The 27,959-nt window shown below is 44.4% G+C and overlaps 1 protein-coding gene across 13 annotated transcripts in view; it reads left to right on the top strand.

Annotated features, from left to right (window-relative positions):
* The window catches only part of fbrsl1 (fibrosin-like 1), a 307,681-nt gene extending 280,129 nt beyond the window's left edge, over nt 1–27,552 (top strand). For 7 of the 13 annotated variants that reach the window (XM_032516007.1, XM_032516010.1, XM_032516012.1 and 4 more), the window contains 13 exons: nt 7,932–8,367; nt 11,089–11,348; nt 13,625–13,875; nt 17,252–17,302; nt 17,463–17,558; nt 19,091–19,162; nt 19,498–19,527; nt 19,841–19,912; nt 20,596–20,728; nt 21,904–21,987; nt 23,221–23,304; nt 24,095–24,359; nt 25,070–27,552. In XM_032516007.1, coding sequence (XP_032371898.1) covers nt 7,932–8,367; nt 11,089–11,348; nt 13,625–13,875; nt 17,252–17,302; nt 17,463–17,558; nt 19,091–19,162; nt 19,498–19,527; nt 19,841–19,912; nt 20,596–20,728; nt 21,904–21,987; nt 23,221–23,304; nt 24,095–24,359; nt 25,070–26,369 — 3,134 coding nt within the window. In that variant the 3' untranslated portion in view covers nt 26,370–27,552. Of the gene's footprint in view, nt 1–7,931; nt 8,368–11,088; nt 11,349–13,299; nt 13,461–13,624; nt 13,876–17,251; nt 17,303–17,462; nt 17,559–19,090; nt 19,163–19,497; nt 19,528–19,840; nt 19,913–20,595; nt 20,729–21,903; nt 21,988–23,220; nt 23,305–24,094; nt 24,360–25,069 lie in introns of all 13 variants that reach the window. The other 6 variants (XM_032516008.1, XM_032516016.1, XM_032516014.1 and 3 more) reach the window with 6 other exon arrangements.
* Nucleotides 27,553–27,959: the final 407 nt, after the last annotated feature.

Raw genomic sequence — 27,959 nt, 5'->3', positions numbered from 1 at the left:
CATTCACACATTTCCCCAAACGGACACGCCGCCTTCACACTCTAAACAAATACAGTTTTTTCTCTTGCCGCAATTGGAACGCCACAGTGAAATGCGGCAACTGAAAACAGCGTGCAGGCTGTTTGTTAATGTTCCTCATCCACAATGGCTGGATGAGGTCACACCCAGATTCTCCTACCTGTGTCTGTGTGTGCTGCTGCCTGCCTGGATGTGGGCTTAGAGGAGATGGGGGCAGGCGGTGGTGGGTTTAGGTTAGCAGCAGCCCCGCAGGTCAGGATCCGGGCCTTGTCTCCATTAGTTTACCTGACACAACCTCCTGCTCTCTGCTCCCTCTCCCCTCTCCTCTGCCTTATTAACTAACCCCTCTCTCCCTCTTTCTCCCCCAGTCTGCGTCACTGTATCCCTCTTTCTCTGTCATGCTCTCTCTCTCTCGTATCAAGAAGGATGAATAGGGTGCAAGCTAGGACAGCAAGTGTTTACGAACCTGATACACCCTCCAATTGTCACTCTTTTCTTGCCATGTAATGGTGAAACAGATTGTGTGGTTGTGTGTGAGTGGGTGGAGGTTTGTGTGTGTGTGTGTGTGTGTGTGTGTGTGTGTGTGTGTGGTCTAACAAAGCTCTGTATGAGAGCTATTCCAAACATCTCCAACTCAGTCCTCTAAGTGTGTCATCAGCCTTGACATGTAAAAAGAAAACTCGTGTCTACTTTCAGCTCGTACAAGCTCTGACTGTTGCAACAAAAAAAAGGGGGAAAAAAAGCGACTCTTCTAGCGTGTAGCCATTAGCAGCGGGAAATGGCAGCTCTAGTCTAGTCTTCAACAGCTGCTGGGTCTCCATCTGTAAGCCTAATTACCCAGCAGCACCCCAGGAGCAGCTCAGCAGCAGGATCCTCCTATGGAACAGGCATTGATTACATCAGTGTGTCTATACCGGACAGTATGTTTCCCTGGGGGCCGCCAATATGTGAAACTTAAGCCCCAGCACTTTACTGCACACTGGGGTGCTATCTTTGGACAAATAGTCCACTAAGATCTTACCCTATTGCATTCACCATCCCTGTGGGGGAGATGGCTCTTACTCTGGAGATCATTTAGAGATACAATTTCTTACAGAGTAGGCCAATATGAAATGGTAAATGAAAAATAGATAGTGGTCAAACAATGTTTTAGATACTGTGCATGTATCGTGAATATCAATGAAATGATTAGTTAATGAATCAGTTATAATTGAATAATAGAATTGATAATCAATTGATAATGTAAGTACTTCATCAGAAAAAAAACATACTGCAATTATTTGCTGCTTGTTTCTATGTTTTGCATAGTTGTAAATTGAATAACTTTGGGTTGTGGACTAAAATATGTAATCTTTGGCTCTGTAAAATAATGATTTTTTTCTCTATTGTTAATACAGAGAAATGAAAGAAAGACTTAAAGATTATCAACAAATTAATCAATAATAACAATTGTTACTTAAGTCTTAACATTTTCAACAGTTCTGTATTGACAGAATCATCTACATGAAACATGATTCCGCCCATATGCATATTCAAATGCACATGAAATGTATTTTTGGTTTAGCAAATTTGACGTAGATTGTTTTTGCTTTATTATTCATTCCATGCAGTGACATTCCTGTGACATGCCCTGATGGTACAAAGAAATCTTTATAAGAGCAGGATGCTTCAACATGTAAACATGACAAGAAGAAGAAATGTGGTGGTTGATTGACGATCTCGTTCTCTGGCAGTTGTTTGTTTCTAGCCGTTGCCGCCTATAGAACACCACCACATGAAAAGGCTAGCTGCCTCAGCATTCTTTGCTGTCGGAGGGTATTATTTGACATTATGAAAATGGATGCTGCATTTGCATGAAGCATGCGAGCAGCTCCGACAACATCTTAATCTAAACCACAGCTTGTAATACTCATACCGAAAAACCCCTGTATCTGCAAAACACTTGAGGAAATGTGATACGTCGCCAAAGATGTTTGTTCTACCCCTTTCACGGAACTAAATTGCAATGGATGCTTATGTCAAAACAGTGAATGAGGTATGGTGCACGGTTAGGAGCTGTCAACCTCCAATTGTTGCTGTGCTTCTTGAGTGGGGAGTGAAAATGGAGATGGAGGACGAGGAAAAGAAAAACATGCAGGCTCTTTCAGCCCACTGTCATGCCACTTAGGATTTGTTGAAGGATTTTCACCCTGCTATTTCCCTTCCATTGAGAAGTAATCAGCACGGCACTGAAAGATAATATTATATCCACTTAGAGACATGTGGGCTTCATGCATGTTCATACATGAAATGAGGCAGGAAAGCATTGCCTTTGTTTACATTGCCGAGCACTCACTCCCTCCATTTCTGCTTGGACTTGAAGCTTCCTGGCAAAAGCTCCCTGTCTTTTTGTCTCCTACATCTCTCGCTCTCTCGCTCTCTCTCTCTCTATCTTTCTTCCCTACCTCCTTTCCTTCTATTCTTCATGGATTGTGAGCCAGTTGGTGGGCTAATAGAGGATGCTTTCCTGTGGGGCGCCAAAGTGATACTGTTCAGGCGTTATGCAAGCTTAAGTAAAGCTGACATGCTGCTCGAGAACTCCAGCCCACACTGAGCTCCACGGCAGCCCATGGAGAGACTCTGAAAAGGTTTTAAAGGTATGGGAGACACAGGGAGGCTGCCATTGTCCTCCCACCGCTGTGCTGTGATGTGGGAAGCAGGAGTTAAGTCCTTTATTAGAAGTGGCAGGCGTTGTCTCCAGTCACCTCGATAATTGCAGCACCACGTCCACTGCCGTAATCAATTGAGACAGCTGCCGCTGAGGCGTTCAAGTCCATCAGGCAGGCGTGTCATGCTAATTAATGAAATGATAAGGCTAGTGCTTGCAGCATTGCACAAATAACTCCTGAAGGCTCCTCTTTTTTTACAAACACAAAATTCATCCTTAAAGTTCAGATGGCCCCCCTCCCTTTTCCTGCCTGTTGGATGTCTGTCCACAGTGGCCTCAGGGTAAGAATGGTCATCAGGGTCGGTGATGGGTCAGCGACAGTGAAAGGGGTCAAATTCCTGGCTGGCAGGGTGGGCCGTGTCAGAGGAGCCATTAGACTTGAGCCTTTCGGTTGAAAGTTCCAAGATGTCCACCCTTTTATTTGGGAGAGCCCAGTGGCACTGACCTCAGGTGACCCGGCTGCGTTCAGAAGAAGCCGAGACTGATGGCAGTCACGGAGCACAGGGGCTCTGCAGGGGGGTGGGCCCTGATGGAGGTTCAGCAGGAGGAACAGTGAAGTGTGAGTGTGGAGGCGTCCTGCTTGTCTGCAGCACATTATAGCCAGGGGTTAATGATTGTTTAACGTTGCTTTTGGAGCACCACTGGACCATATATGACACAAAAGGATTGGGACAGTCCACTTTTGGACCTCTGTCATTCGCTCTTTCTCACTCTTTCCTCTCCAATTTAAAGACGTGCTCCCTTCCACAACACTGGCATATGTGCCACGAGAGGTGAATGGCATATGTGTCCTGCACCATATGGCTGGTGTTTGAATTGGGATCCGATATGCATGAAAAACTGATTCATCCCGCAGCTTGAGCTGCCAGCTCTCCGAAATGAACATTAGGTTCTCAATTTATGCCTGGGCTTTGACTGTAAACGTGTTAGAGCTTAACACCCATCCCCAGTCTGCTGCTATCTACTCCTTTTGTCAGCTGCGGCGAAGAGACAGAGCGAAATAATTGAAACGTGCCAGCTGTCCCCACTCTTCAGCTATCTTGGCCAGCTTTTTCCTCGTCCACTCCCCCATTAACATCTCTGAGTGATTCTGCAAAAACGTCGCCTTGGCTCCCCTTGTTACCAGCTTGGAGATGCCCGAGGCAGATTAAATAGTGTGGAAGAAAGCAAGCTACTGCAAATTTCTCCTATGATTTTATTATTAGCACAATGATTCAATGCCGCTCAGCCCTTCTGTTCCTCTCGTACAAAATTATTTAGTTCAAAATCACCCCACCTTTTTTTTGACAGAATACCTCACAGCAATGAAGTGTTGATTGGCAAGTCTGTGGTTTCCTGCCTTCTGCCAGTATCTGTTATAGCCATCTTCCACAGTCACTCGCTCGTGAGCTAAGCCTCGGCTCTGTGCAGATTGCTTGTCTAGAGGGGTACAAAAACCAAATCATTGTGAGCTCAACCGTCAAGAGCAGCAGAATATTCTGTCAACCAGAGCCAGCAGGAGGGGGGGGGGGGGGGGAATCAAGGCAGCGTGCATTCTCACATACCTCCTGCATCCACCAACGTCTTTCAGCAGATATGCCGCTTTATTTGAATATCTGTCTGTTCATGTCCTTATTTTATCAGTGCCTTGACTGTTTATGCTTTGGGAAAGCCATGAAAGGAGTGAACCGCAGTGTTTGCCTAGTAAATGAGAACACCCAGTGGCCTTAAGCGTCTCTTAGCCCCCGACCCCCCTTGTCCCAGCGAAGATTTGCATAACCTCGTATCTAAGCTGAAAAGGCTTTTTGCATACAGGTTCCATTTCCCCGGCTGTTGTGTATATACTGGCATGGAGGCAGCAGTGAGCAGGTAATTTATGGAACACACTTATTTGCATTCACAGCATTAGTTTGCTGAGGGTTTTAGCTGGAGGCCAAATGGGAATATTCTCCAGGGCCCTCGTTTATGAGGTTGTTTGGTCCATTTGCAGGTAGCTAGGTGTGTGTTTAAAATAAAGTGGTTAAAAACAGGCCTCAAAGTAAATGCTTTTTAAAGGCTACAGTTTTGCTACTCAAAGCAATGTTAATCTCTCCGATGATGACGCCCAGCCCATCCTAGTCCAGGCCAAGGCCAGGCCATTCCACACTGGTCCAATCCATTCAAAAGCTAGGCCATCTGGCTGCCTAAAGGCCACATAGGACCAGATTGGTGCCAGCTCTCCAGATGTTCCGTAGGGAAAAACAGTCACACCAGCGAAGGATATTAGAGGCAGGAACAGCTGTGTAGCGACACCGGCTTTATTCCAGATTCCCAGCTGGACACATCAGTCATGACCAGCGATTCCCAGTGGCCTGTTGTCCGTCTGCTGCCTTAGTCCCCGTTTCCCTCCTCACTCCACCCCTCCAACCCCAACCCCGTATCACTGCACACCCAGGCACGTGCGCACAGGGCATGGCTCAATCCCCCTGAGTAAGCAGGCCCACAGGAACAACTATAAAAAGATCAATACTGGGATGAGATGTCATCTGGTGCGCAGACCTGCCAACACCCCAAAGGGAATGTCTCTGTCCCCCTGGTGCACTAACCCAGCTTACGGGAGACATGAGGGGGCCACCCCCCACCACCAGGCTGCCCTCCAACCTGCCTGACTCACTCGCACCATCTGCTCAGGTTTGCGGGGCAGGGCTGCTACAGGACAGCATTTGTATGGCATTTGTTTCACATGACTGCCTGTGGCTCGCCTACTGTTTTCCTCAGTATGTGATTGCGGGGAAAGGGAAGTGTGATCCATGTCCTGAGGAACAGAAGATCAAAACTAGGAAGAATTTGGCAGTTTGTTGAAATGCTTGAGACTTCAGTTGACAGGTTTTGCGGTGAGGGAGCATTGTTTGTTGAAAAAATAGGGATTTTGCTACATATAGCCCTTAGGTGACATGTGTCAGAGAGGCATTGCTGTCTACTTGGTATCACTGCGTATTAGTACACTCAAAATGGCTGCCACTAAAAAGAACGGAGAAAGAGCAATCTCTTAGGTAAAGTATTCACAGTAACTGAACTACCATTAATTGTTCACTACAATTTGCTGCTAATGAAGCTTCAGGTTAAAGGGCTATCACACAATAACGCTGCATTTCATTTTATATCAATATAATAGGAAAACATCCCAGAATGCTAGTTGCTTTCTTCGGAAGCAAATAAATAATTAAAATGATTTACCCTTTTGCTTTCTCCAATACATATGGTCTGATTTTTCTCACCCTCCCTAAAATGAAGATGTTGGAGCTTGTGTGTATGTATGTGTGTGTGTGTCTGACAACTTTTTTGTGTGTCTGTACTTCTGCTGTGTGCGTGTGTGTTAGCTTGCAGATGGATTATTTTAATGAGGGATGGGTTGGTCGGGGCTGATACCTCCCTGCCTCCATTAGAGCCCATTAGAATCATCATTAAGATAACCCGGCGCTCACTGTGGCCCTGGCTTCCTAGCATTAGTTTTAGAAACCCCCCCTCCCTCCTTTCTTTCTCTCTCTCCTAGTGGTCGTAGGGAGACTTCCTTCAGTATCACTCGCCTCTCATTGTGTCTGGGAGAACAGGTTGCCACGGCAACACTACCCAATGGCGACATGTCGACTGTGGATATTTGCTTCATCGCCTGTTTTTCTGTCTGTGCCCGTCTCTCCGTCTTTGCCTTCAGTCTTCCTCTTTGTCTCTCACTTGCAGCGACGGGAGCCTGACAGTTTATTCCAAATCCCAGACCCCTATAAATCTGGAGGTCTATATACGCCTGGACCCTGGAATTCATTTAAAAATCGTGACACCTTAGCCAGCCCCACTTCTCCTATAAAACGCAATGGGCGATGGAGGGGGGTGCTCAACAAATAAAAAAATAAAAGCTCTGCCCTGCCTTTTTATTGGTCTTTTTATGGGTGTTAGGATCCTTGAAAGATTAAGCAGGCTGTTAATAGGGACTGGATATTCCATTAGTGGGCCGCATGTCGAGTTCTCACTGGCTTGACAGCAGCTCCCGGCTCTTCTCATTTTTTTTTGTTACCGTTGAGAGTGCCTGTGGAGCTTTTTTAATTGAGGCACTAGTAAGCCTTCTGACTGAAGTACTGCTGCATCTTAGCTGTAGATTAGAGCCGCTTAGAGAGCCCCATCGCCACCAGGCTGTCTTCTCTCTTCCTGTGTCTCTATCTTTCTCTATCTGTGTGAACACTTTCTTTCTCTGATTGTCTATGCATGCAGTGTTTCTGTGTTTAAAACCAAATTCCACCACTAGAGTCTTTGATGAAGCTATAGTCGTGTTTTAGCTATTTTATTTGTAGCACTATACCATCTCCTCAAACTCAGTTTCTTGGTGGCCCATTTTTGCTTTTCTTTTAACTCTGAGTGAAGTAGAAGATGGCCAAATGCATTTTTCTTTTTCATTAAGATTCATAAGTGCTCTGAGATTCTTTGTACGTCAAGGGGGTCGAGATGCTGCATTTTCTGCCACTAAGATTTTCCTGCTACAATAGCATATATAATTACAGTCATTAAATTGCAACAGCCTAAGTATGAAAAGTCGTTGTTCAGTGGAATGCTGATTATAAAAGCGTCATGTCTGTTGAAAAGACCCCTGATGAATGGTAAAGACAAAGTGGCCGGGTTCAGAGTGCTTTGCTGCGGTTTCCCAAATCCCCTGAAAGATCAGGAAGGGAGGATGGAAAGGCGCTGTAGCAGAGAGGCCAAGATAAAGGGCCACGATCTCTCCTCACAGCACAATTGAAACATAATTATTTCATGCCAGATTGTGTGCTCAGCAAAGCCCTGAATAGGGGCCGACATTTAACTTTAATTAGCTGTGATTTATTCATACTGACTGGATCGCGGGAAGAAATTGGATCATCTGATTATAGTCAAGCATGAAAATGACCTGATTAAACACTTAATGGAACCTAGGGAGGGGGAAACAGAGGAACCTTGGGCAGAAGACGTTGGGACAGCATTGAATCACAGAACAGAGAGCTTTGTTTGACTCATCATTGATCATTTACATCCTTGGAATACACACAGTAGCAAACAGCTATCCTTGGATGTCTATTACCTGATTTATCAGATGTTTTTGAATTGAGGAAATAGCTTGACATCTGAGATGGCCATTACATAATTTACACCATCAGATGAACTGTTTTCAGAAAGGGGATTTACATATTTTATTCTTACATTTTGCACTTTCTTGTCTTCTCAGGTGTGCCGACGAATGAGAGTCCCGAGTCCAAGACTTGTAGCTCGGCCAAAGTATCTGGTCTCCAGCGCAGCCAGGAGCAGAGCATCAGCGAGGTGCCCTTCACGCCTCCCGTGCCCAGCCCCACCCCAGCCTCGGCGCCTACGGGCTCCCCGGCCCCCGCTGCAGCGGCGGCCCCCCCAGAGCCCCCTAGGTCGTGCCTCCCCACCCCGCCTCCCCTCAGTGTCAAGAGGGAGCAGCAACCTCCGCCCCCTGTCCCTAGCCCTCCCCTGTTGAGGGCGCCACCCCATCCCTACCCTCACCCCCACCCTCACCCCCAGCCCCACCCACACTTGCACCAGGAGCATCGTATTCTTCCGCCCCCACAGCACCACGCGCGGCCAGTAATCAGCCACCAGCTGCATCACCCGCTGCAGTACAGCAGCCTCCACGACATCAGGTACGTTGGTACACGCGTGCCTCCAGGTACACAACAGGAAGCGTTTGTACTTCATTTAAAATGGCTGCCCACCAAGACTTGTTGTAAACCAACCAGCAAAAAGAAGCACACACTACCAGTGCATTCATGCTATAACTGTAACACACTGCTGCTGTGTTAATGGCATATTCAGCAGCTGAGGTATGTCTGTGTAATAGTGCGTTCAGTTTACTCTGTAAATCGGAAGCCACAGCTGCAAAAAAAGACAAAACAAGGTCCTTCCCGAGGCTATTTTGGCGCCGCCCAAGAAGATTGTAATTGGTTTAAAGAAATGCCAATAAACTAGAGCACCTTTTCTCCATCCCAGAATGCTGTGTGGACTAGAGCTGTATGGCCCGACAAGGCTTGAGCCCGACATTTTGATTGTCAGCTTTTTAGAAGGCCAAACCCGTTACAGAACGTCATTATTCAGATGTACGCACGCACACAGATCATGTGCCTTTTGTCAAGAATGAGTCATTTATTCATGACTAACGTAGGCTATAGGACATTTCTGTGCTAATCTCATCTGACCGCGCAACTCAGACCGCAAGCCAATAGACAATAGAAATTTAGACGAGGTCGGGTTTGGGCAAAGATCTTCAGCTCTAGTGTGGACTAGCCAGACCCTCCTTCGCAACGCTGTGGAGGAGGGTCTTGCCATGTGAGACTACAGCTGATTTAACAAGTGGGAATTCACAGTGGGATTTGCTCTAGTTAGGTTAGCCATTGTGGATCAGTCGATTAAACCGCATTACAACAACTTGTCCACAAACAGGACTGAATGGTCTGGGAAGGGACTGTGTGTGTGACTGATTTAGTGAGTCACAAAGAAGACAGGAGTGCTAATAAACTGAATGTTACTACAGCGGTCACTGCTGTTGATGCACGGAGCAGCCATGTTGGATTTTGAGGTTGGGGGTACTGTGAGGTTCTCCGACTTTCCAACTGGAAAATTTGACTTCAGGGGGCGTGTTTCCAACTTTGAACTTCCCAATTCCAAGTACAAATGGAATGCACTATTAGATCTCTAGAAATCTCACTAGGGAAGCAGAAAAATTGTATCCAGGGCGTGGCGTTCACTTTCACTGTTTTATCTTTTCCTGTGACATCAGGGTGTTACATCACTGCCACTCGCTTGTAACATGTGCCTGGCAGTCAAGTGGAGACGGCACTAAAATAAACTGCAGCAATTTCCAAATTAGTGTAATGTAGTCCAATGCGTCAACATAATGTACAATTCTACACAACATTGATTGTTTTCATGTGGATATTGATTTTCCGCCACGTGTTAACTTGCATTAACCAGTCGTCAGATTTACTGGTTTTCATTAAGCAACGCTTTGGAGCATACAACACATTCAGCTATGTCCCGTTTCCCCTCATCCTCTCAGTCTGCCCTCACCTAATTTATTTAACCCTTGGGTTGTCTCCCTGTCAACCATGAAAAAAACGCTTTTGTTGTCCCTATCTCAGTGTTTTAAGTCGCTTTTTTTAAAGTTTCTTTTTTTGACATTTTTGTGGTTTTTTTCTAACATTTTTGGTCACTATTGTCAAGATTTCTTTCGCTTTTTTCAAAGTCTTTGTCACTTTTTCATAGTTTTAGGTGCTTGCGATGTTTTTGAGGTTGTTTTTTTTAAATCATCTTTTTTGTTGCTTTTCCCAACGTTTTGTAGTTTTTTTGTGTTTTACATTTCTGGTGCTTATTTTGACGTCCCATATGTTATGATATAAATATGTTTTAAATGGGGTCAAATTTGACCCATGACAACATGAGGGTTAAATTTCAATTTTTGGGGGAAAATCATTCCTGTTGTCAAAGCAACATGTCAAAGATATTCTCAGTATAGCTGAACTAATACTGAATTAAAAACAAAGCAAGTGAACACACAGTTATAAACAGCATAAATATATTTACAACAAATGTACACAAGATATCACATACAAACAGCAGCACACGGTAGTAGTACTCTCCCTGAATGTTTCATACTGTCGGATTCAGACTGAACGCTGTAAATGATTAAAATACAGTATGTGTTTGGGCGCCTGGGTAGATAGATAGATAGATAGATAGATAGATAGATAGAATAGATATTTATTGATCCCAAAAAATGGGAAATTACGGTGTTACAGCAGCACAGGTACATTAGTAACACAACACAGAATATAAATATAAATGAGATACTAGTAAAAAATATACATACATATAGTATACATTAAATAATAATAATAATAGGACTAAAATATAATGATAAAATATAAGAACAAATATTTAAATATATACAGGATGGGAAAACAATATGTGCCACTGCTTAAATAATATGCTAAATGTATGCTAACATGGAAATGAACCAATTGTGCAGGTTGCCCTTTGTGCAATATTGTGGAGTCTAAAAGTCTCATCTAGCACCCAGTGATGACGTGTTAAAGAGTTTTATTGCCTGTGGTAGGAAGGATTTCCTGTAGCGGTAGCACACCTGGTAGAACAGGTGCCCCTCTATAGAGTTTTAGTCCTTGACGCAGCGGCCGAGGGTACGACTCCGACCTGGGGCCCTTTGCTGAATGTCATTCCCCCTCTTTCTCTCTCCCCTGTCATGTTTTCAGCTATAAATACAAGTCTAAAATGCCCCCCCCCAAAAAAAAATAAATGCATTAATAAACTATAATTCCTTTTTTCTCCTTTGTCTCCCATTAAATCTTCAGCCACCGCAGCAGTCCATTGGGTCTTCCCAAACAGCACTTGTCCCCATCCCCTCACCACCACGTCAGCGGGCTCCCATCCTCAGCCCCCGCCTTGCCTCTGTCCATATCCAATCTCTCTACCTCGCACTATTCCTCCCTACGGAGCCCGGCCCATCGCCATCCGGCCATGTTTGCAACCCCAGCCACACTGCCGCCACCACCGACCTTACCGACCAACAGTTTAGTGGTGCCTGGGCACCCCGCCGGCACCCCCTACCCAGGTAAAGCCGCGCATCTCACATGGTTAGCGCAGACACAAACTCTGAGGAAACATGGTAGCTTTAGGGGGACCAACAGTGGCTTAACGCAATTTTGACAAAATAGGAAATTCATGCAGCGTGGTAATGTTTACTATGTTCCAACATTTCTTTATCAGAAGTGTTCTGATTAAAAAAAATCAGAAAGTCCGATTTTTCTAAAGATCTGAAGCTTTTTCTTAAGCTGCATCTTTGACTACTGATGTGTGCTAGTGTTCTGTAAATATATACTCATACATACTCAATACTCGATACATACTCAATACAGGCTGTGTTGCAGTTCGCATAGTGACGTAGCCATTTTTATTTTTCAGTTATACTAGACTTAGCTGCGCAGAGCTAATCTATTCATGTTACATTTACAGATAAAAAATATTTCTGTATGCATAGTACCAATGCATACTAACTGGAGAACTAGTCTTCAACATGTAATAATTAGCAAAATATGTATTATATGGTGTTGAAAGTTGTCAAGTGTTCACATATAATTTGCTGATCTGGTAAGTGCCCATTTATTACATTTCTTTAGATATTTATCCTTAGATACTGCACAGTACAGTATATGTTTTATATTTCTAATGATATCATAAGTCATTTTTTTCATTGTTTATTTCCTCCTTTACTGATTTTATACATGGGGCTGAAAAGGCTGTTACGCTGGCATACTTAATTCTTAAAGGGAAAACATATTTTACACGAGGCTTTTTGTCTTGTGATGAAAAGATTGCTTTGGATTTGGATCAGTTTCAAGAATCAATAAGTGAATAATAAATGCATCAATCTCAAAAGTACTGTATGCAGCCCATGAAATATTAACATGTAGACATACAGTATTCCAGGTAATAAGGTCTTTCCCCAAGATAAGCATATTCCTTTATTGGTCTGACTGTAAATATCAGGAAAGCAGTCCAGTTAGTGAAGTGGCCACATATAGCTCAAATAACCTAATTTGAAAAATGTCCAAAAGGCCTCACAAGCAAGTCACCGGGTGGACATACATCTGATTTCACTATAAAAGCAAAAGTCAAAATAAAGTAAAACTCTTATTTTCACTGGTGGAGAACATCATACTTTAATTTCTAAGATGGATTGTCTTTACTGTAGCTTAGTAATTTTAGAAGAGCGATGAGGTGACCGTACAAACGCTTGGATACTACACTGGAAAATGTCAGCTATCAACTGGACAATCATCACAGCTGGAGACATCTTTGGTGTACTGAAAGCAGCACTTTTAATAGTCACGTGTTGAAAAATGGTGCACTCGGTCAGCAATCTGATGCAACCTCAACAACCACAATAACGTGTTCCCCGGCCAACAATATGTCATTTGTAACGATTTGACAATATTTTCAACGATTTCTCCAGAACAAGTACTGCAATAGAAGGGAACAAATGTCTCCAGTGATGATGGCTGTCTCCAAAATATGTAATAAATACAGTGGTGCTCATACGTTTATGAACCCATGCTAAAGTTGACTAAAAAGAGGAAATTAAAAAAAAGAAATCATCTTTTGGAAATTGATCTTAATTTTTATTCCAAAGGCCAAGAGAACTTTACAAGAATGCATAGTATCCTGATTCATGAAATAACTGGCCTTTTAAAAAAAAAATCTGCCTGCCTCTATGGGAATTTAACATAGGGGGATGTGAATTTACTGTATTTTAAGGAAGAACATTTATTTATTTATTCACAAAGAAAATTGGTGTCCTTAGTGGTTGGATTTTTCTTAATGTTTTTAATTAAGGCATTAAGATCATTTCCAAAAGAGGATTTTTTTTTTATTCCTCTTACTTTAGCCTGGGTTCATAAACGTATGAGCACATCTGTATGCCAGTTGTGCATTAACTTTCTAATAGAGGGCAAGAGTGTGTGTGTTTTCTGCTGGGATGACTCTTGGTTCTTTCTTGTCTTTAGATACCAGCCTGTTGATATCATTCAACCAACCAATCATGTATTGCCAGCCTCATTCGGGGATTCTGATTGGCACATTGTCACAGGCAACTCTCTTACCACCACCAATGAGTCCCCACGTAGAAAACCCTCACAGCATGAGCTGGAGAAACAGAGAATGCCAGGTGACTATTTTCTCTTCTCTTCTACCCTTGTTGTGAAGACTGACTGGGCGCCCGTGCCTTTTTTTTCTTGTGTCCCCCACTTCCCTCTCCCTGCCCCCCCTTTTGTTTTCTTCTTTTTTTGCTTTTTTTTTTTGTTTGGTTTTCCTCGCTCTCCTTTCTTACAGAGCATGACCTCCTGAGGCAGGAGCTGAACAACCGCTTCCTGGTTCAGAGTTCAGAGCGGGGCCGGGGGCCGTCCGCCTCACCGCTGGCCCCCGTGTCGCTCCTGAGGGCCGAGTTTCACCAACACCAGCACATGCACCAGCACCAACACACCCACCAGCACACCTTCACGCCCTTCCCCGCCAGTCTGCCCCCGGCCGCCATCCTCACCCCGCCCACCGCACCCCCCATGGTGCGTACCCAAGCCAGAAATGTGAGGATAAGTAAAACAAAATTTAAAAAAATAAATAAATAAAAGTTCCAGTAACTTCCCACCCACCCACCTGTCACCCCTCCCAAACTTCTCTTCAATCAAATCCAATCCTTTTTTTTCTTTACTCCAAAATCACCAAATAGAAGTCCCGTAGCTATAGGAACCCGTCCCTCCGATAAATATGATACTGATTCTGTTTGAATTTCGCTCTTTGATTTCTGCATACTGTCCTGCCGCTAAAGTCTGAGAGCTAATGAGAAGCTGGGAGCAACACATCTGTTCCACTCTAAAAAGGACAAATGCTGGCTGCCACCTCCCTGCCACACACACACACACACACACACACAGACACAGACACACACTAGCATGTCTTCTAGTTCATCCACATACATGCCAGTTGCTGCTCAGGTTGGTCAAACCCAACCAAGAACATGTATATTTAATGCTTTGCAACTTCTTCATTCATAGTGGAATTTAACATAAACTGTACATTCACACTATGCATCATGTTTCATAAAGGCCATTTTCTGACTCATGGCATGTTACAGGCCAATATTACCAATTTTCATTTAAATTATTCACCCTTATTTAAACTTTGACATAGATTTTACTGTTCAGTGCCGAGGATCAAAATTGTCTGAAGGCAGCCTTTCAACTGTTTGCATATGGATGTGTTTTAAATGTTTCATTTGCCTGTTCACAAGGAGCAACAAAGGCCGGGTTTGGTGTGTGTGTGTGTGTGTGTGTGTGTGTGTGTGTGGTGTGTGTGTGTGTGTGTGTGTGTGTGTGTGTGTGTGTGTGTGGTGTGGTGTGCGCGCGGGCAGGCACATAGCTCAAAGGCAACCAGTCGGTTAAATGACCTCATTGCGGATGAAGGAGGGATGACATCACTGCAAAACTGTTCTGATAATGTTTGTAATTGCTTCCGTGGGGGGGGGGGGGGGGGCTCTCAGATTAGTACAGAGGAAAAAAGGTTATGACTATTCATCCATCATTTCAAATGCACAGCAATCTCTGGCAGTGGATTTTCAGACGAGGCCTCCATTTGTCGCTTTTTGGCATTAGTCTAATAGATGTAATCCATCATGTCATGACCTCTGATTAAGAGCCTGTGGTCCCATTAAGGCCCGCTGCAAGATTACCCCCATCCTGTTTATTAGAAATCAAAGCTCTGGTATTTACGGCACAGTCACAGATAAGTATAGAGACCGTTTAGACCGTTCTTCAGCCAGCACACATGCCTTTATCTGGTCTGCTGTTCATTCCTGACATGGTAGGAATTATATACACTACACACTCGTCTCTTTGAAGATGAAAGAGGCGAATTTCCTCATCTCGCTAATGCTGGCATAATGTAGCAGTTGATGTACATACCTCCCCCATCTCTTGTTGTGTTGTTACGATGGGATTTGAGACTGCCATTAATGTCCTCTACTGTTTTTTCCCCCTTTTAATTGAAAGTGTGTTGTTATTTAACTTATGCCTTTTCCTCTCCCTTCCTCCCCCCGGTAACAGGGCTGTTTTCCTTCTCTTTGGTTCTTGCTTAGAGAGGCAGGAGTAATGATGATGTTGTGGTTGCTTTTACTGTACTGTCATGAAAAGGCAAAAGTATGGCCCTGTTGTGCATTCTTTCTCTCTCTCTCTCTCTCTCTCTGTCTCTTTTATTTTCTCCTGCTCTCAAGACGCCCCATGTCATTTCAACTATGTAACAGTCCTTGGCTAATGGCTGTAATTAATGAAATTATGAAGCTTCTATTTTTGTTTTTTGTTCAATGCCCTTAAGCAGCTGGCTTGCCAAATGGCCCCCTATGCTCCTGCCATGTCTTTGGACAAGGAATATCCTTAATTGTTATAATATGAAATATTAAACTTTAATTAGCCAAAGCTGTTTACTATAAAACTGTGACAGGCATTATAATTTTAAGGGCAAGAGTTTGTTTATTTTCTTTTTTTTTTTGTTCTTACTAGGCCGTAAAGCGGCCAAAATCCCTCCCCCAGTGGCAGACATTAAACAGGTCGCGCTTTCACAAATGCAGAGGAGCTGTTTAAAGAGCTCGGAAGCTGGCTCGCCGTTTCCTCTCAGTCGGCTGTCTGTCTTTGATTTGGACCAATTATCGGCCACAAACGGAGCCGCCGCCAACACCAGCGCCGCCATTTTATGTGCAGATGTGAGCGGCCCTGCTTCACCAGAGGGCCCCTGACCCAAACCCTGCATCTCCAGCAGCCGTTTAGCCAACCCTTCACCCACTCCCTCCCTTCAACCACCCGTGTCGCTGCACACACAGAAACACTGATTCATACCCATACGTTTTCCTGTTTTATGTAAACCCCAAAACGTCTGCGCCTGCCAAGAGAGCTTTGTGAAAACACTCGCAAAAAGTACCTGCAAATGGTTTGTGTATTTGCGGAGTAGGAATAAGTTACTGTCACTTGTAATTAGCCTGTTTCAAAATAGAGAGACAGTATTGGCTTGCGAAACGACATACAAAGTCCCCTTTCATACATAGGGCAACATTCTCCGTTCTCCCCCTCCCTCCCTCCCTCCTCAGCTTACTGAATAGATTTCCATGTGTTCAGGCCATGATCAAAAACGACGTTGTTTTTATACGGCAAATTCCAATTGGGATTATTCTGTTAGGTATGAGATCTGCCACAGAAACACAGACACAGTTTCCTCACATCAATTCAGCGTATCAGTTTCATGCTGACCTGTCCTGAATTAGCTCCTAACCATTGCAAATGTCATCTACTCGATTCTGTTTCAATCATCAAAAGGTTTCATACATTCTTTCCATGATTTAATGTACAGATAATTGGCAGAGGTTGTTTTTTTTTGACTAAATTTTGATTTTTGAAATCTGACACCCAGAACAAGCTGTGTGTGTCCACACACTCCCATCTATACCGTAGGGGCTTGTTGTAGGGGGAGAAAGAAAGCCATAGCAGTCACATGCAATTAGATTTACATTTCTACACATTTTCCTGTGAACAAAAACAACTGGTCTGGTTTTAAAAGTGGTCTGATTCTCTTTGCTGGGCCTCCACGCCCAACCTCTGGATGCTCAATTGGAAAATGGTGCAGGCTGTCTTCGTCTTGGCAGCGTGCTAAAGCGGTCGTATTGTTAGTCATTTATCTGCCTATCTGACCATGCAGTTTAAGTAAACCCATGACCGATGCAAGCCAGCTGCTTAACCCAAGGGCTTATTATTCTGGATCAACACCCTGCTTATGAACAGTAACAGATGCTAATCATGTGTTTTGTTTTTGTGATGTAAACATAATGAGACATTGTTATTAAAGAAGGCTTCTTCGTGAAGGATTTAGGTAAAGTAGATCATTTTGTTTCCTAATTCTTTTCTTTCCTATTTCTTCCAGTTTGACAAATACAGCCCCAAACTGGACAACCCATTCATCAGACATTCAAACGTGAGTTTCTATTTGTTGTTCAGATTCAGTTATTTGCATTTGGCAAATCAAATATTTGGCATATTTGAATGTTGCCGTGAGAGCCTTTATTGTGGCTGTGGTTTTTGTGTGAGCATATGCCTGAGTCCTGTACCTATCTCTGTATGATTTCTCTCCCCAGTTCTTCCCTTCCTATCCCCCCACCATGCCAGGCATGCCCCCGCTGCTCCCACACTCAGGACCCTTCAGCTCGCTGCAAGGAGCCTTCCAGCCCAAGGTCAGCCCCACATCCCCACCCTCAACCCACCACCTAACAACAGGAAGGAAGCATGGGTCCAATAGAAATCACACAAGCTTGTACACAATTGAAATCTCCAAAAGTTTCAAATTAATTAAATGATTTAAAATGTTGGCATGCTTGGACTTTTTTAGACTTCATCAAATGACATGCAGTAGTCTATTTAAATGCACTACTGTATGCAAAGAGTCCCAAGACTTTGCATGGGTCAAAATGGCTACACACACTCACCATCACTATAGCAACTAATTTAGTAACCAGAGACACGGTGCTGTAGTTTTTGGTTGGATGAAAAAACTGCATGTGCAAATAAGCACTATATGTATGTCATACAAAATATTTTAATGGTAAATACAGTATATAAAAAGAAACAAGTAAGAGAAAGTCTAGGTTAGACACTACACTTTAATTGGATATTTTACCACAAACTATTCTTCTGCTGTTTGTCTTGAGGGAACAAAAAAATCAGGAGAGCTCTGAACACCGACGATGTGAGACAGGATGCTAATAAACCTCACCTTGTCTCATTTAAAATCCATAAATCCCTCTATAATACTCTGTCAGACTTGACTGGACCTGAACCCGGGTCAGACCAGAGAAAGCGATGTCTGTCTGTTTTAGGGGAGCAAAGAAGAGAAGATGCAGGGGCCGTGAGGATGCCAAGGATGGGAAGGAGTGGGGGGGTGGGAGTCTGTCTGGCAGATGCCCAGCGGCTGTGACCCGGTGTAAGCCACCAATCAAAGCTGGTCTAAATCCGCTGGCCCTGTTCCCAGGGGGCTCTGTCATGGAGGGGCCCTTTTTGTCCAAGGCCCCTCCAGATGGTTAAAGGAACAGTCTTATGCGTCCAAAGCCCCTGCTAAGTATTCTTGGAGAGGAGACTTGTTGTTTTTTTGGGAGGGGGGGGGCTGGTGACCTAGGTCACCCTGCAGGATCTCCCTATCCCTGATGTAGCAATGGATTAATAAGGCTGATCTAGGCACTTGCGCTCCAAAGACTTAAGAGAGAAGCTGGGGGGGGTATCAGGGTTGTGTTACTCTGGCAGGGCTCAGCGCCTGCAGCATCATCGCAGTTTTATCTGCTGACGTCAGCCGTACGGTAGCAGCCAATGAGGATTAGTGAGCTATCGTGCTACTGAAGGAGGACGTAAGGTTTGAGTGATGCTGTTTTCACTAGCTCGAGGATCTTCCAGTGCTTTTAAAACCGAGTTGAGCTACTGTATGCATGGATTGTATGAGAGGACACTGAGATAATGGCAGTGAAACCTGGGATTACAAAAGTTACTTTGTATCGTCTAAATTACAATTAAAGAAAGCTATTTCTTTTTGTGTTTGTAAGGTACTCTTATTAAGCATTCTACCTTTAATGTAGATCCCATTTTGAGAATTATCACATGCAGTCAAAATATCTGCCAGAGTATACTACCTAGTACAACTTATACTAGTAAGGAACTACCGTAGATGTGGTTGATCACCATGTGTCTCTTTCCCTTTGTCTCTCCTTCTCTCTGTCAGGCGTCTAATCCCATTGACGTTGCGGGACGTCCTGGAGCAGTACCTCACACACTCCTCCATAAGGATCCACGGGTAAGCATCCGGCCGATAGCACCCCAGCCAGTCTGCTCTCCCTGTGCGTCTTCTGGTGAAAGCCACACACGTACAGTATGTGTCTCAGAGACATGTGAATGCATGCATTTGCATTAACATCTTTTTGAGACGAGGCATTTCTCCCCCGTGCATCTCTATGGACACATTTTTATACAAGGTGCCTGAAAGTAAGAACGTGCCTTTTTTTTTAGAAGGAAAGTCCCAGTGTGAATTGAGCCTCCCAACACTGGGGATTTTTCAGCCTGCAAACTGCACATTTTGGCTATTTCTCTGTGTTGTTGATGATAATGATGACTGTCCGTTTGTCCATACAGATAACAGATCCATTCAGGACATCTGTTAGGGTAAGTGGTTGCCTTGTCCATCTTTTGTTAAATGTGTCATCTCTCTGGCCAGGCCACAAAGTCTAAAACTGCAAATTCTTCAACAACTCTTGATCAAGGAAATTCAGGGTTTTGGCTGTATTTAAGGATAGCTTTGAGGTCTCTATTGGGCTAAAGTCAGGGTTAGATTTTTTTCTCAATCCGTTGCCTGGTTGAAAAATTCGGACGAGTTCCCACTTTGTAGTTTGGCCAGAAAATCTCAATGCCAGATTCCATTTTTAGCTCCCTATATCAAAGCCAGCAGGCTAACCCCAGTTTCTCTCTAAATTTTTAGAAACCTGGCAAGTGGTGCGCAGTGCATGTCCAGATCGCATGGCAGATCTACCACCACCAGCAGAAAATGAAGGTGCGTGAGATGGATAACGATGTCTTTCAGGAATCCTGCTGTCATGTAAAACCAGATACAGTATATTGGTAAAGGAATAAGTCATAGTTGGAACTTTAGCTGTAAAATAATCTATACTGGAGTCAGAACGACCATCTGGGTGGGAAAAGGCAGATGACAAAAAAAAAATGTTTTCTCTCTGACACAGTCTCAAAAATTCAGTAAGAAGGTTACAAGTAAAGGCTCTGTGCATGGCTCACTCCACCTAAAGAAAAAGAGGCAGATCATAAACCATCACATTTATAGCACTCAGTGACAGAAATAGTTTTTATTGAAGATTTGAACACAGACAAAAAATGCTTGTGTGGAAAAACTCACTGACAGTGGATGGTGTGGCCTTGCCATGGAGATCCTCTGCTAATGCCTCTGGCCGGGTGGTGTCAGTCCATCTTGGGCTTTGAACCCCCGTTTCCAAAGATTTAGTGTCCCTAATCAGCTTATATATATTTGTTATAACACAGTTGGCCAGAATTGGAGACATGGAGCCATTGTTGATGTATCGGTCTTCCTCTGATCTCTCACCCAGAGTAGCCGGGGATAAATCCCCCTCACTCTAGTCGTTGGAAATGTTTGGTACTGTTGTCTACCGACCTAATTTTCTCCATCTGTCTCCCTCTCCTTTTCTCTGCCTCTCTCGACTATAGCAAATGCAGCTGGATCCTCACAAACTAGACATGAATGGGAAGCTGGACCTGTTCAGTAGACCCCAAGCTCCAGGAGTGTTCCCAGGGTTTCCGTACACTCATGACCTGGCGCGACCCCTCTTCTCCTCCACAGGTCAGTAGCGTCTCCCAGCACCCATTTCAGGGTGAAGAGCTGCACCTTCCAAGACAAATTATTCTAAATACTCAAATTATCCTGTTCTCAAAGCCTTCCAATGCCATTTTTTGTCTTTATGCAAATGAGAATTTACAGCGGCATGTCGAAATTTTCCCTTCACCACTCTGATGAAATGGCATCAGGTTTTTTTTCCTCTCCTCTCATGTAATGCTCACTTAATTATAGTGCTTTTGTAGCAATGTTTTGCCAGTAAAGGGAGTCAGATATGTCTATGAATATGGATGACTCTCGCTTAGGTAATTGACTGATTTTTCCCTGCGTTGGAGGGCAACAGAGAGGCGAACGGCCTTTGACTGGTAATTATGCAGTGGTGTGTCAGAGGCACTGCTGTAATTGGTTCTTTCATTAACAATTCATGGAATATGAGTGATGGTAACAGTGTTTTGTGTAAAGAGGCCAGCTTGTTGCACAGTCAGGAACTGACCTCAATAAGCAACTATAGACAAATATCAACGGCTAATTTGCTCAATGGCATTACTCAGCCATCTTTAAATCCCTCTAGTGACACATATTCAACAAGTCTGTGATGCAGTTGCAAAAAAAATTTCAACTTGTAGGCTACATTCATGTACATTGCTACAGTATGTTTTTATGTGACATTTCGAGCCACAACTAGTTTAAACCACAAACTGCATCTCTAATGACCATTCACGTATACTGGGCATGTGCGTGCCGATGTAAACAGGAAGCAGCGTGTATACTCCGCCCGGGTGGTGTTGCCATGGTAGTAGCTTTTGGTTGCAGAAAAGACTAGAGCAGTGGTGAAAAATAAGACCAGAGACTTCTTCTCTGCTTGGACCGATGAAGACGTAGAACTGTTACTGAAAGTAACTCGTGACTACCAGGCGACAGAAACACAGACTGGCAGTCTGTCTGATGTTACTCTGCAGTTGAAAATCATGGATTTATAAATTGAAAATATAGAAAATACTTTGTAGAAAAAACAACAGTAGTGGAAAGTAAGACCAGGGATTTATTATTTAGTATGTTTGTTTATGTGTGCACCATTCACCAAGGCAATGGGGTGTACTTATTGTGGCAGTTATCCTAAAGAATATAACCGCTTTATTGGATAATATTAATAAGAACCCTGTCCCTCTCGGCTCTGATAGGCTCTGGCCACCCCGCTCCCTCTCCGTACGGCCATGTCCCCCACCCCAGCGGCTTCCTGCCTCCTAGCCATTTGGCAGGTAAGTGTAAGTAACCCCATGTTCAAACTTTTTTTATACATTTATCTTCTCTTTCTATCCGTGTCTCTCTCTCTCTCTCTCACGCGCTCTTTCTCTTTCACACTCATGTTTTAAACACATTAACCTTCAGGGTGTAATTTGAACCCTATATGCTGTATATTTTGATCTCAGGTTCATTTTAAGGTTAATATGGAGTCCAGTTGGCTAATGTAGTCAGTCGGTGGCAGCAGTTCTTGAACAAACTCAAAGAGCATAGTAATGTGGAGTGTAGCCATCATAAAATCAGACAGTATGATTCACAACACAGCCTTAAATAATTATGTCTGGGTTTATTAAAAAGACTTAGTTCAGTATTCAGTCTCTTCTTTGTTTGGACAAACTATACGCAGCGCAACAGCATATATGTCACTATTTTCTATATGCTTGCAAAGTATTTCATAGGCGTGAATAGGATGTATTTTTATGCATTATTTATAGTCCACCATTCTCTCAGAGAAACTGTTTTGGTTCAGAGTGGCAAGTTGATTCATGAAATAAGCCCTCGAGTCAATCCATTTTGTGCTTATGAATACATGGTGCACTGAGGAGGAAGATTTAGCGAGCCAAATTTTCCTGTCCAGGGAATTCATGTGTAAGGAGATTTCTTTATTGTTGTCTTTTTCTAATACATTTACAAGCCCCAGAGCTGAAAATCCTTAAACCCTAATCTGTCGATAAGTCCTGCATTTCCTGATGGATTTTTTGCTGAATTAAAATGGGGCTGCAAATTATCAATTGATGAATGTTGTTCACTGACTTCTCAGGGTAAATGTTTGTGTTACTCCTATAAATCTGGAGGCTCTGGTCTGCGCCAGTGGAGCCCATCAGACACCGACTCTCCAATTAAATCATTGTGGTCTGTCTAGCCTAATTTTTACAGCTTCTAATTCCCCTGTCCTTCCACTATTGTCTAATTTAAACTGAGCTCCAACAACTCTAAAGTAATTTCCCCATGCAGCAGTGTTCTTCCACCCCAGCAGGGTCAGGGACACTCCACTCCAGTTAGTGGCAGTGAATCCAGCATCCAGGCGACCTGGATACTGCAGGATTACCAGGCATAGAACTAGTGTGGCAGCGCTAAAAAAAAACAAAAAAACACAGCTCGCTTGTAAGAGAAAAGCCGAGTGGAACGGGTTGGTGTTGGGGTGTGCACCGCTAGCCAGCCCCCCCTTTTGCTAATCCCTGTTTGGCATTTTACAGATCCTTTCAGTCGCTCCAGTTCCTATGGCGGCCTCGGCAACCTTTCAAGCAGTGCCTTCGGAGGATTAGGCAACCCCTCGCTTGGTAAGCGCTGGCCCCCTCTCCTCCTCCACCGCTCACCCTTTCAATCTGGCCCCTGTGGCCGGTAGCAGAACAGAGCAGGACAGCGTTAGACCACAGGGAGAGCCAGGAGGGGAGGCAAAAAAAAATCAAGACACTTAGCTCTAGTTTCTGTGTCAAAACAGCCCTAGCCCAGGAAAGCCCAACAAGGCAGGCCACCACGGCAACCCTCCTCACTGCCTCCACTTCATCCACCAACCACCAGTCTGGCTTTAATCTGGCTGCGGTGCTGCCAACAGGCACTCTTAGGTCCGCTGTTTGGTGGCAATTCATCTATTAATTATCTGACAAGCCCCTTCTGCACCACCATGGAGCCCCCCCCGCCACCTTTTCTCTATGGCTTTTCTCTCTTTCTCTTCATCCCTTCTATCTTTTTGTGCCAAATCGGTCACCCTGTTGTGAAAATGGATGTGATTGGAATAGACATGCTGTGGAATGCTAAGGTCTCCCTTGGCTTTTCCCAGCCCTCAACTCCAGAGGGCAAGTGAGACTCCCCTGTTCATCCAGTGCAACAAAAAAGAGAGGGGGAGAAGCCCTTTAGTCCAAAAGCAAATGAGTGGATTTTTTTTTATCGCTGGTGGGTGGAACCATTAACCTCTATCTCTTTCAAACAGCTTCAGTGAGAAAACCTCCAGAGACAAAGACAAAAGCAGCTTTTTGTTGTCGAGTCTTTCTCATCTTATGTGTCCTCAAGAAGGTTTTGTGCCCAATTAACTTACAGCAGGTCCCACGCCTGTCTCTCCCTTCCCTGCAGGGTCCAACAGCATGTTTGGCACCAAGGAGGGGCCAGGAGGACTGCCCACGTTTGGCAGCCCCCACCACGACACCTGGAACAGACTTCGACGCACCCCGCCATCTTTCCCCACCCCGCCCCAGTGGCCCAAAACCGGAGACGTCGAGAGAAGCAGCTCAGCCAACAGCCACGAGAGAGAGCGAGAGAGGGAACGGGAAAGAGAACGGGAGAGGGAAAGAGAGAAAAGAGACTCGTCCATCGGTAAAGAAGAGAAGGATAAAGACAGGTGAGTTGCTTTTCATGTACTTTTTGGGTGTTATTTGGATGATATTAGTGACATATCAGTTATGTATCTGCAATAATGCAATTACTATACTGTCTGCTGTCATCACAATTCAACATTTCATCTGATTTTGGACTTTACTCTATTGTTTCAAAGCATTAAAAGATTTACCCAAAAAATCTGATCATCTCACTTACAGCCCATGTAAATAAAGGACAGAAATTTTGAATATTCTTTTCATTCATGTACTCAAATTCATGATCACAACTCTAAAGACGTGGCCACAATAATGATCCCTTTTCCTGCTAGCATTAGCATATATACAAGATGATTAAATTATGTTTGGACAAAACAAAAAAACACTTGAATCACCCAAATCAGCTCTGGAGATAGAAAGATGGACTGTCAAAGACAAAAGACAAATTGTGACAATTTTCCAGTCCATTAGTCATATTTGTAGAAACTGAAACAAATTGAATTCATGGTTCCAACAAGGAAACAGACACAAATCAAAGAGAGAAGCTATCTCTCAGAAATCAATTGAAAGGATCTCTGTGGATGAAAGAGGAAGACAGGAGCAATGTAACCTATATTCTTTTGAAAGAGAATCGTAACCCAGATGTAAATCTCATAGGTAAATCGCCCCTAAATACCATCCACCGACATGATATATGACTGGCACAAACTAAAACCCTTTCATTATCTTATCACAGGGATTCTGTGGATCGTAATCGCCACTCCAACCGTTCATCTCCCGCCTCGGCGCCAGTCAGCTACCAGATCAGCAGCCTCATTCGCACAAACAGCCAGAACTCCTGTGACTCGGGTCGACATCACAGCGGCAGTGTGGATCGGGTCCGTGAGGCTGAGAAGGAGCTGCTGGAGCGCCACAGAGAGTCTTCCACGCTGGGGGACGTCAAGGTGAAGGAGAGCCGCTCGCCCGCCAAGGAGATGCTAGAGAGGAGATGCTCAGAAGACTCCATCAAACCCGCTCAACGCTCTCCTTCCCCGTACACCAAGGCCGTGATCAATGAGCAGGGCATGAAGATGGCAGGTGGGCCCCCGCCTACACTCAAGGACAGCGAGAGGAAAGAGCCCCCATCCGCAGAGCTCCTGCACAAGGTGAAAAGTGACATGAAGATTAAGGAGGAGAGGAAGGAGGAGCAGGAGGTTGTGGTGGTGAGTTCCGAGCCCGCCCCCCAACCCCCAGCCCAAGCTCTCCCTGCTCAAATGAGCCAGCCTTTAAACCCGCACCACCATCACCCACCTTTGTCCCATCAACCCCTTCTTCCGTCGTCACGTGGCTGTGACATTCCAGCACCTGGCCTGCACGGTGTCCCCATGGCACACTCTTTGCCTATTTCCATGAGTGCCATGCCCCAGATGGGCAGCCTCAATGTGCTGGACCGGGCACGTATGGCTCCGTTCATGGGAGTGAGCCCTCTGGCGGGAAGAGAACGCATGCCCCACCCGGCCTTCCCTTGGGACCCACTCAGAGAGGCCTACCGCAGCCTGGACCTGCAGCGGCGCATGGACTTCCAGCTCCGGGCCGAGCAGGGCCATCGCTTCCCCAGCGTGTACGAACAAGAACGAGCCTACCGCGAGAGGGAGGCTCATGACTACTCGCACCACGAGCACCTGTTGGAGGTGCGCAGGGAGCACGAGAGGATGAGGCAGCAGGCGGAGGAGCGAGAGCGCCTCCACCTGAGAGAGGAGCTGGACAGAGCACGCCTCCATCAGCTGCACCAGTCCCCCATGGAGGGCCATCTACCCCACATGCCCCCCTTTATGCCTCACCTAGGCGGCATGCCCTACCCGAGACTCAGCCCCTCCACCGGACACAACGGCCCTCTGAACAGAACGCCCCCTACTGCCGCACTCAGTGCCCCCCCGCCCCTCGTGCCAGCCGGCAGTGCCCGGCCAGCCTCACCCAGGAGGACTACCCCCCTCACCACCCAGGACCCACGGGACTACTCCCCATCTCGCAACCCCAAAGAGGTAGAGGCCCGGTAGCTTCTGAGAAAAGTGCACAAAGTCTTGTTAGACACACTCACACGCTCCCCCCCCCCCCCCCCCCAATCTGAAACCTTGTTGTGGACTAAATGCACTGCTCTTCCCCAGAGAAGAGCAAACCTCCCTAAGGGAAAGGGTATGATTGTACAAAGTAAAGGTGTGTAAGGCTGATTAAGCACATGCCATGACTTTATTTTTAGTGGACTGGAGGTTGAATAATGTCGGTAAAGACAACATAAATATGTGTATGTTTATATCCGACTTAAATATTTGATAATTATTAATATATTAATCAAATACCTTTTTTCAGCTTTGTGCGAAAAGAGCGGTCCTAAAATGAGTTTGTACATTTCCTATCCTTGTTTCATGTATAGATATCATTTCTATGAATTTTATGTATTTTGTGCATTAGTCACACCTTTTACAATATTTATCCCAGTTGATTGTGAGACATATCCATTATGACCCACTGTAAAGACTGGATTTGGTTTCAACCTTCAGTGATTTAACCTCATGGTGCCAGGATATCCTCAATGATGACAATGTACAATGTTACCGATTTGTTTTGTTCATTTGTTTGCCTTTGAGATATGCAGATAAATATATATTATGAGGTCTTTGTTCAGTCTCTGTAAAGAAAACTGATGTAAATAACTTGTTGATATTCCTTCGCTGCAAAATGACTGTAAATTTATTAGTCTTTTTAACCATTTCTAGAAAAACAAAATTAAATGAAACATGGGGGAATGACTTCCCTGTTATCATGGCAACAGACAAGCCTGGCCAATGGATGAAAAGGATGACGGGAGGGTGTTGTAGGGGGCCGAGAAGGATCTTCTGCAATCTATGCAAAGCAGCACACAGCACCCTAATGAAGAGATCACCCTGAAGGAGAGGACGCTATTTGGTGATACTGAGAGAAACTTGGATTAACACATGTTTATAAATAATGATGGAATTATTAAAAGACTTCCAAGTCAAAAACTGGACCATCCCCAGACAAAAAAAGAAGGACACTTTTTAGTGGGTGGCAAAAATGACTTTCTCTGTCAACCTTGTGGTGTTGTGCAGTTGTTTTCTTAGACTCTTGTATACAAAACAAGTAGAGTTTTAGGCGTGCAAAAAAATGAAAATGAACATTCTTGGTTTAAAATGTATGGAATAAAGTTTGGACCTAATGTCAGACATTCGTTACTGGTCTTTCATCCTGGCACTTTTTGTCAGTGCTGACTACAAGAACTGAATTTGTCTGTGAGCCAAACCTACTGAGTGGAATGTTGATGTGAGGTTGATAGCTTTGCCAATAATGCTTGTGTCTCAGTTTTCAGAATGTAGAGTATTTGCTTATCTGATATCAAGTTATTACTTTGAAATCATAAAGGCAACATACTTGGCCCGACAGAGTAGCCTAAGCCGTAAGATCATTTGACCATAATCTGTCATACATGGGCTGCAGAGCTCTTCAGAGGGGATCGATGAGATTGGGCCAAGGCAATACAGGGAGGGACTAATAGGACATTGATTTTGTATGAAAGCAGGTTTTGAGTGTTTGTGTTGCAGGTAACCGGTATTGACTGGCAGCCCAGCCGC

The sequence above is a fragment of the Etheostoma spectabile genome, chromosome 5, assembly GCF_008692095.1.
Source record: "Etheostoma spectabile isolate EspeVRDwgs_2016 chromosome 5, UIUC_Espe_1.0, whole genome shotgun sequence".
In the NCBI taxonomy this organism is placed as follows: Eukaryota; Metazoa; Chordata; class Actinopteri; order Perciformes; family Percidae; genus Etheostoma; species Etheostoma spectabile.
The sequence above is the reverse complement of the archived record's forward strand: the minus strand, read 5'-3'. Positions and strand labels throughout refer to the sequence as shown.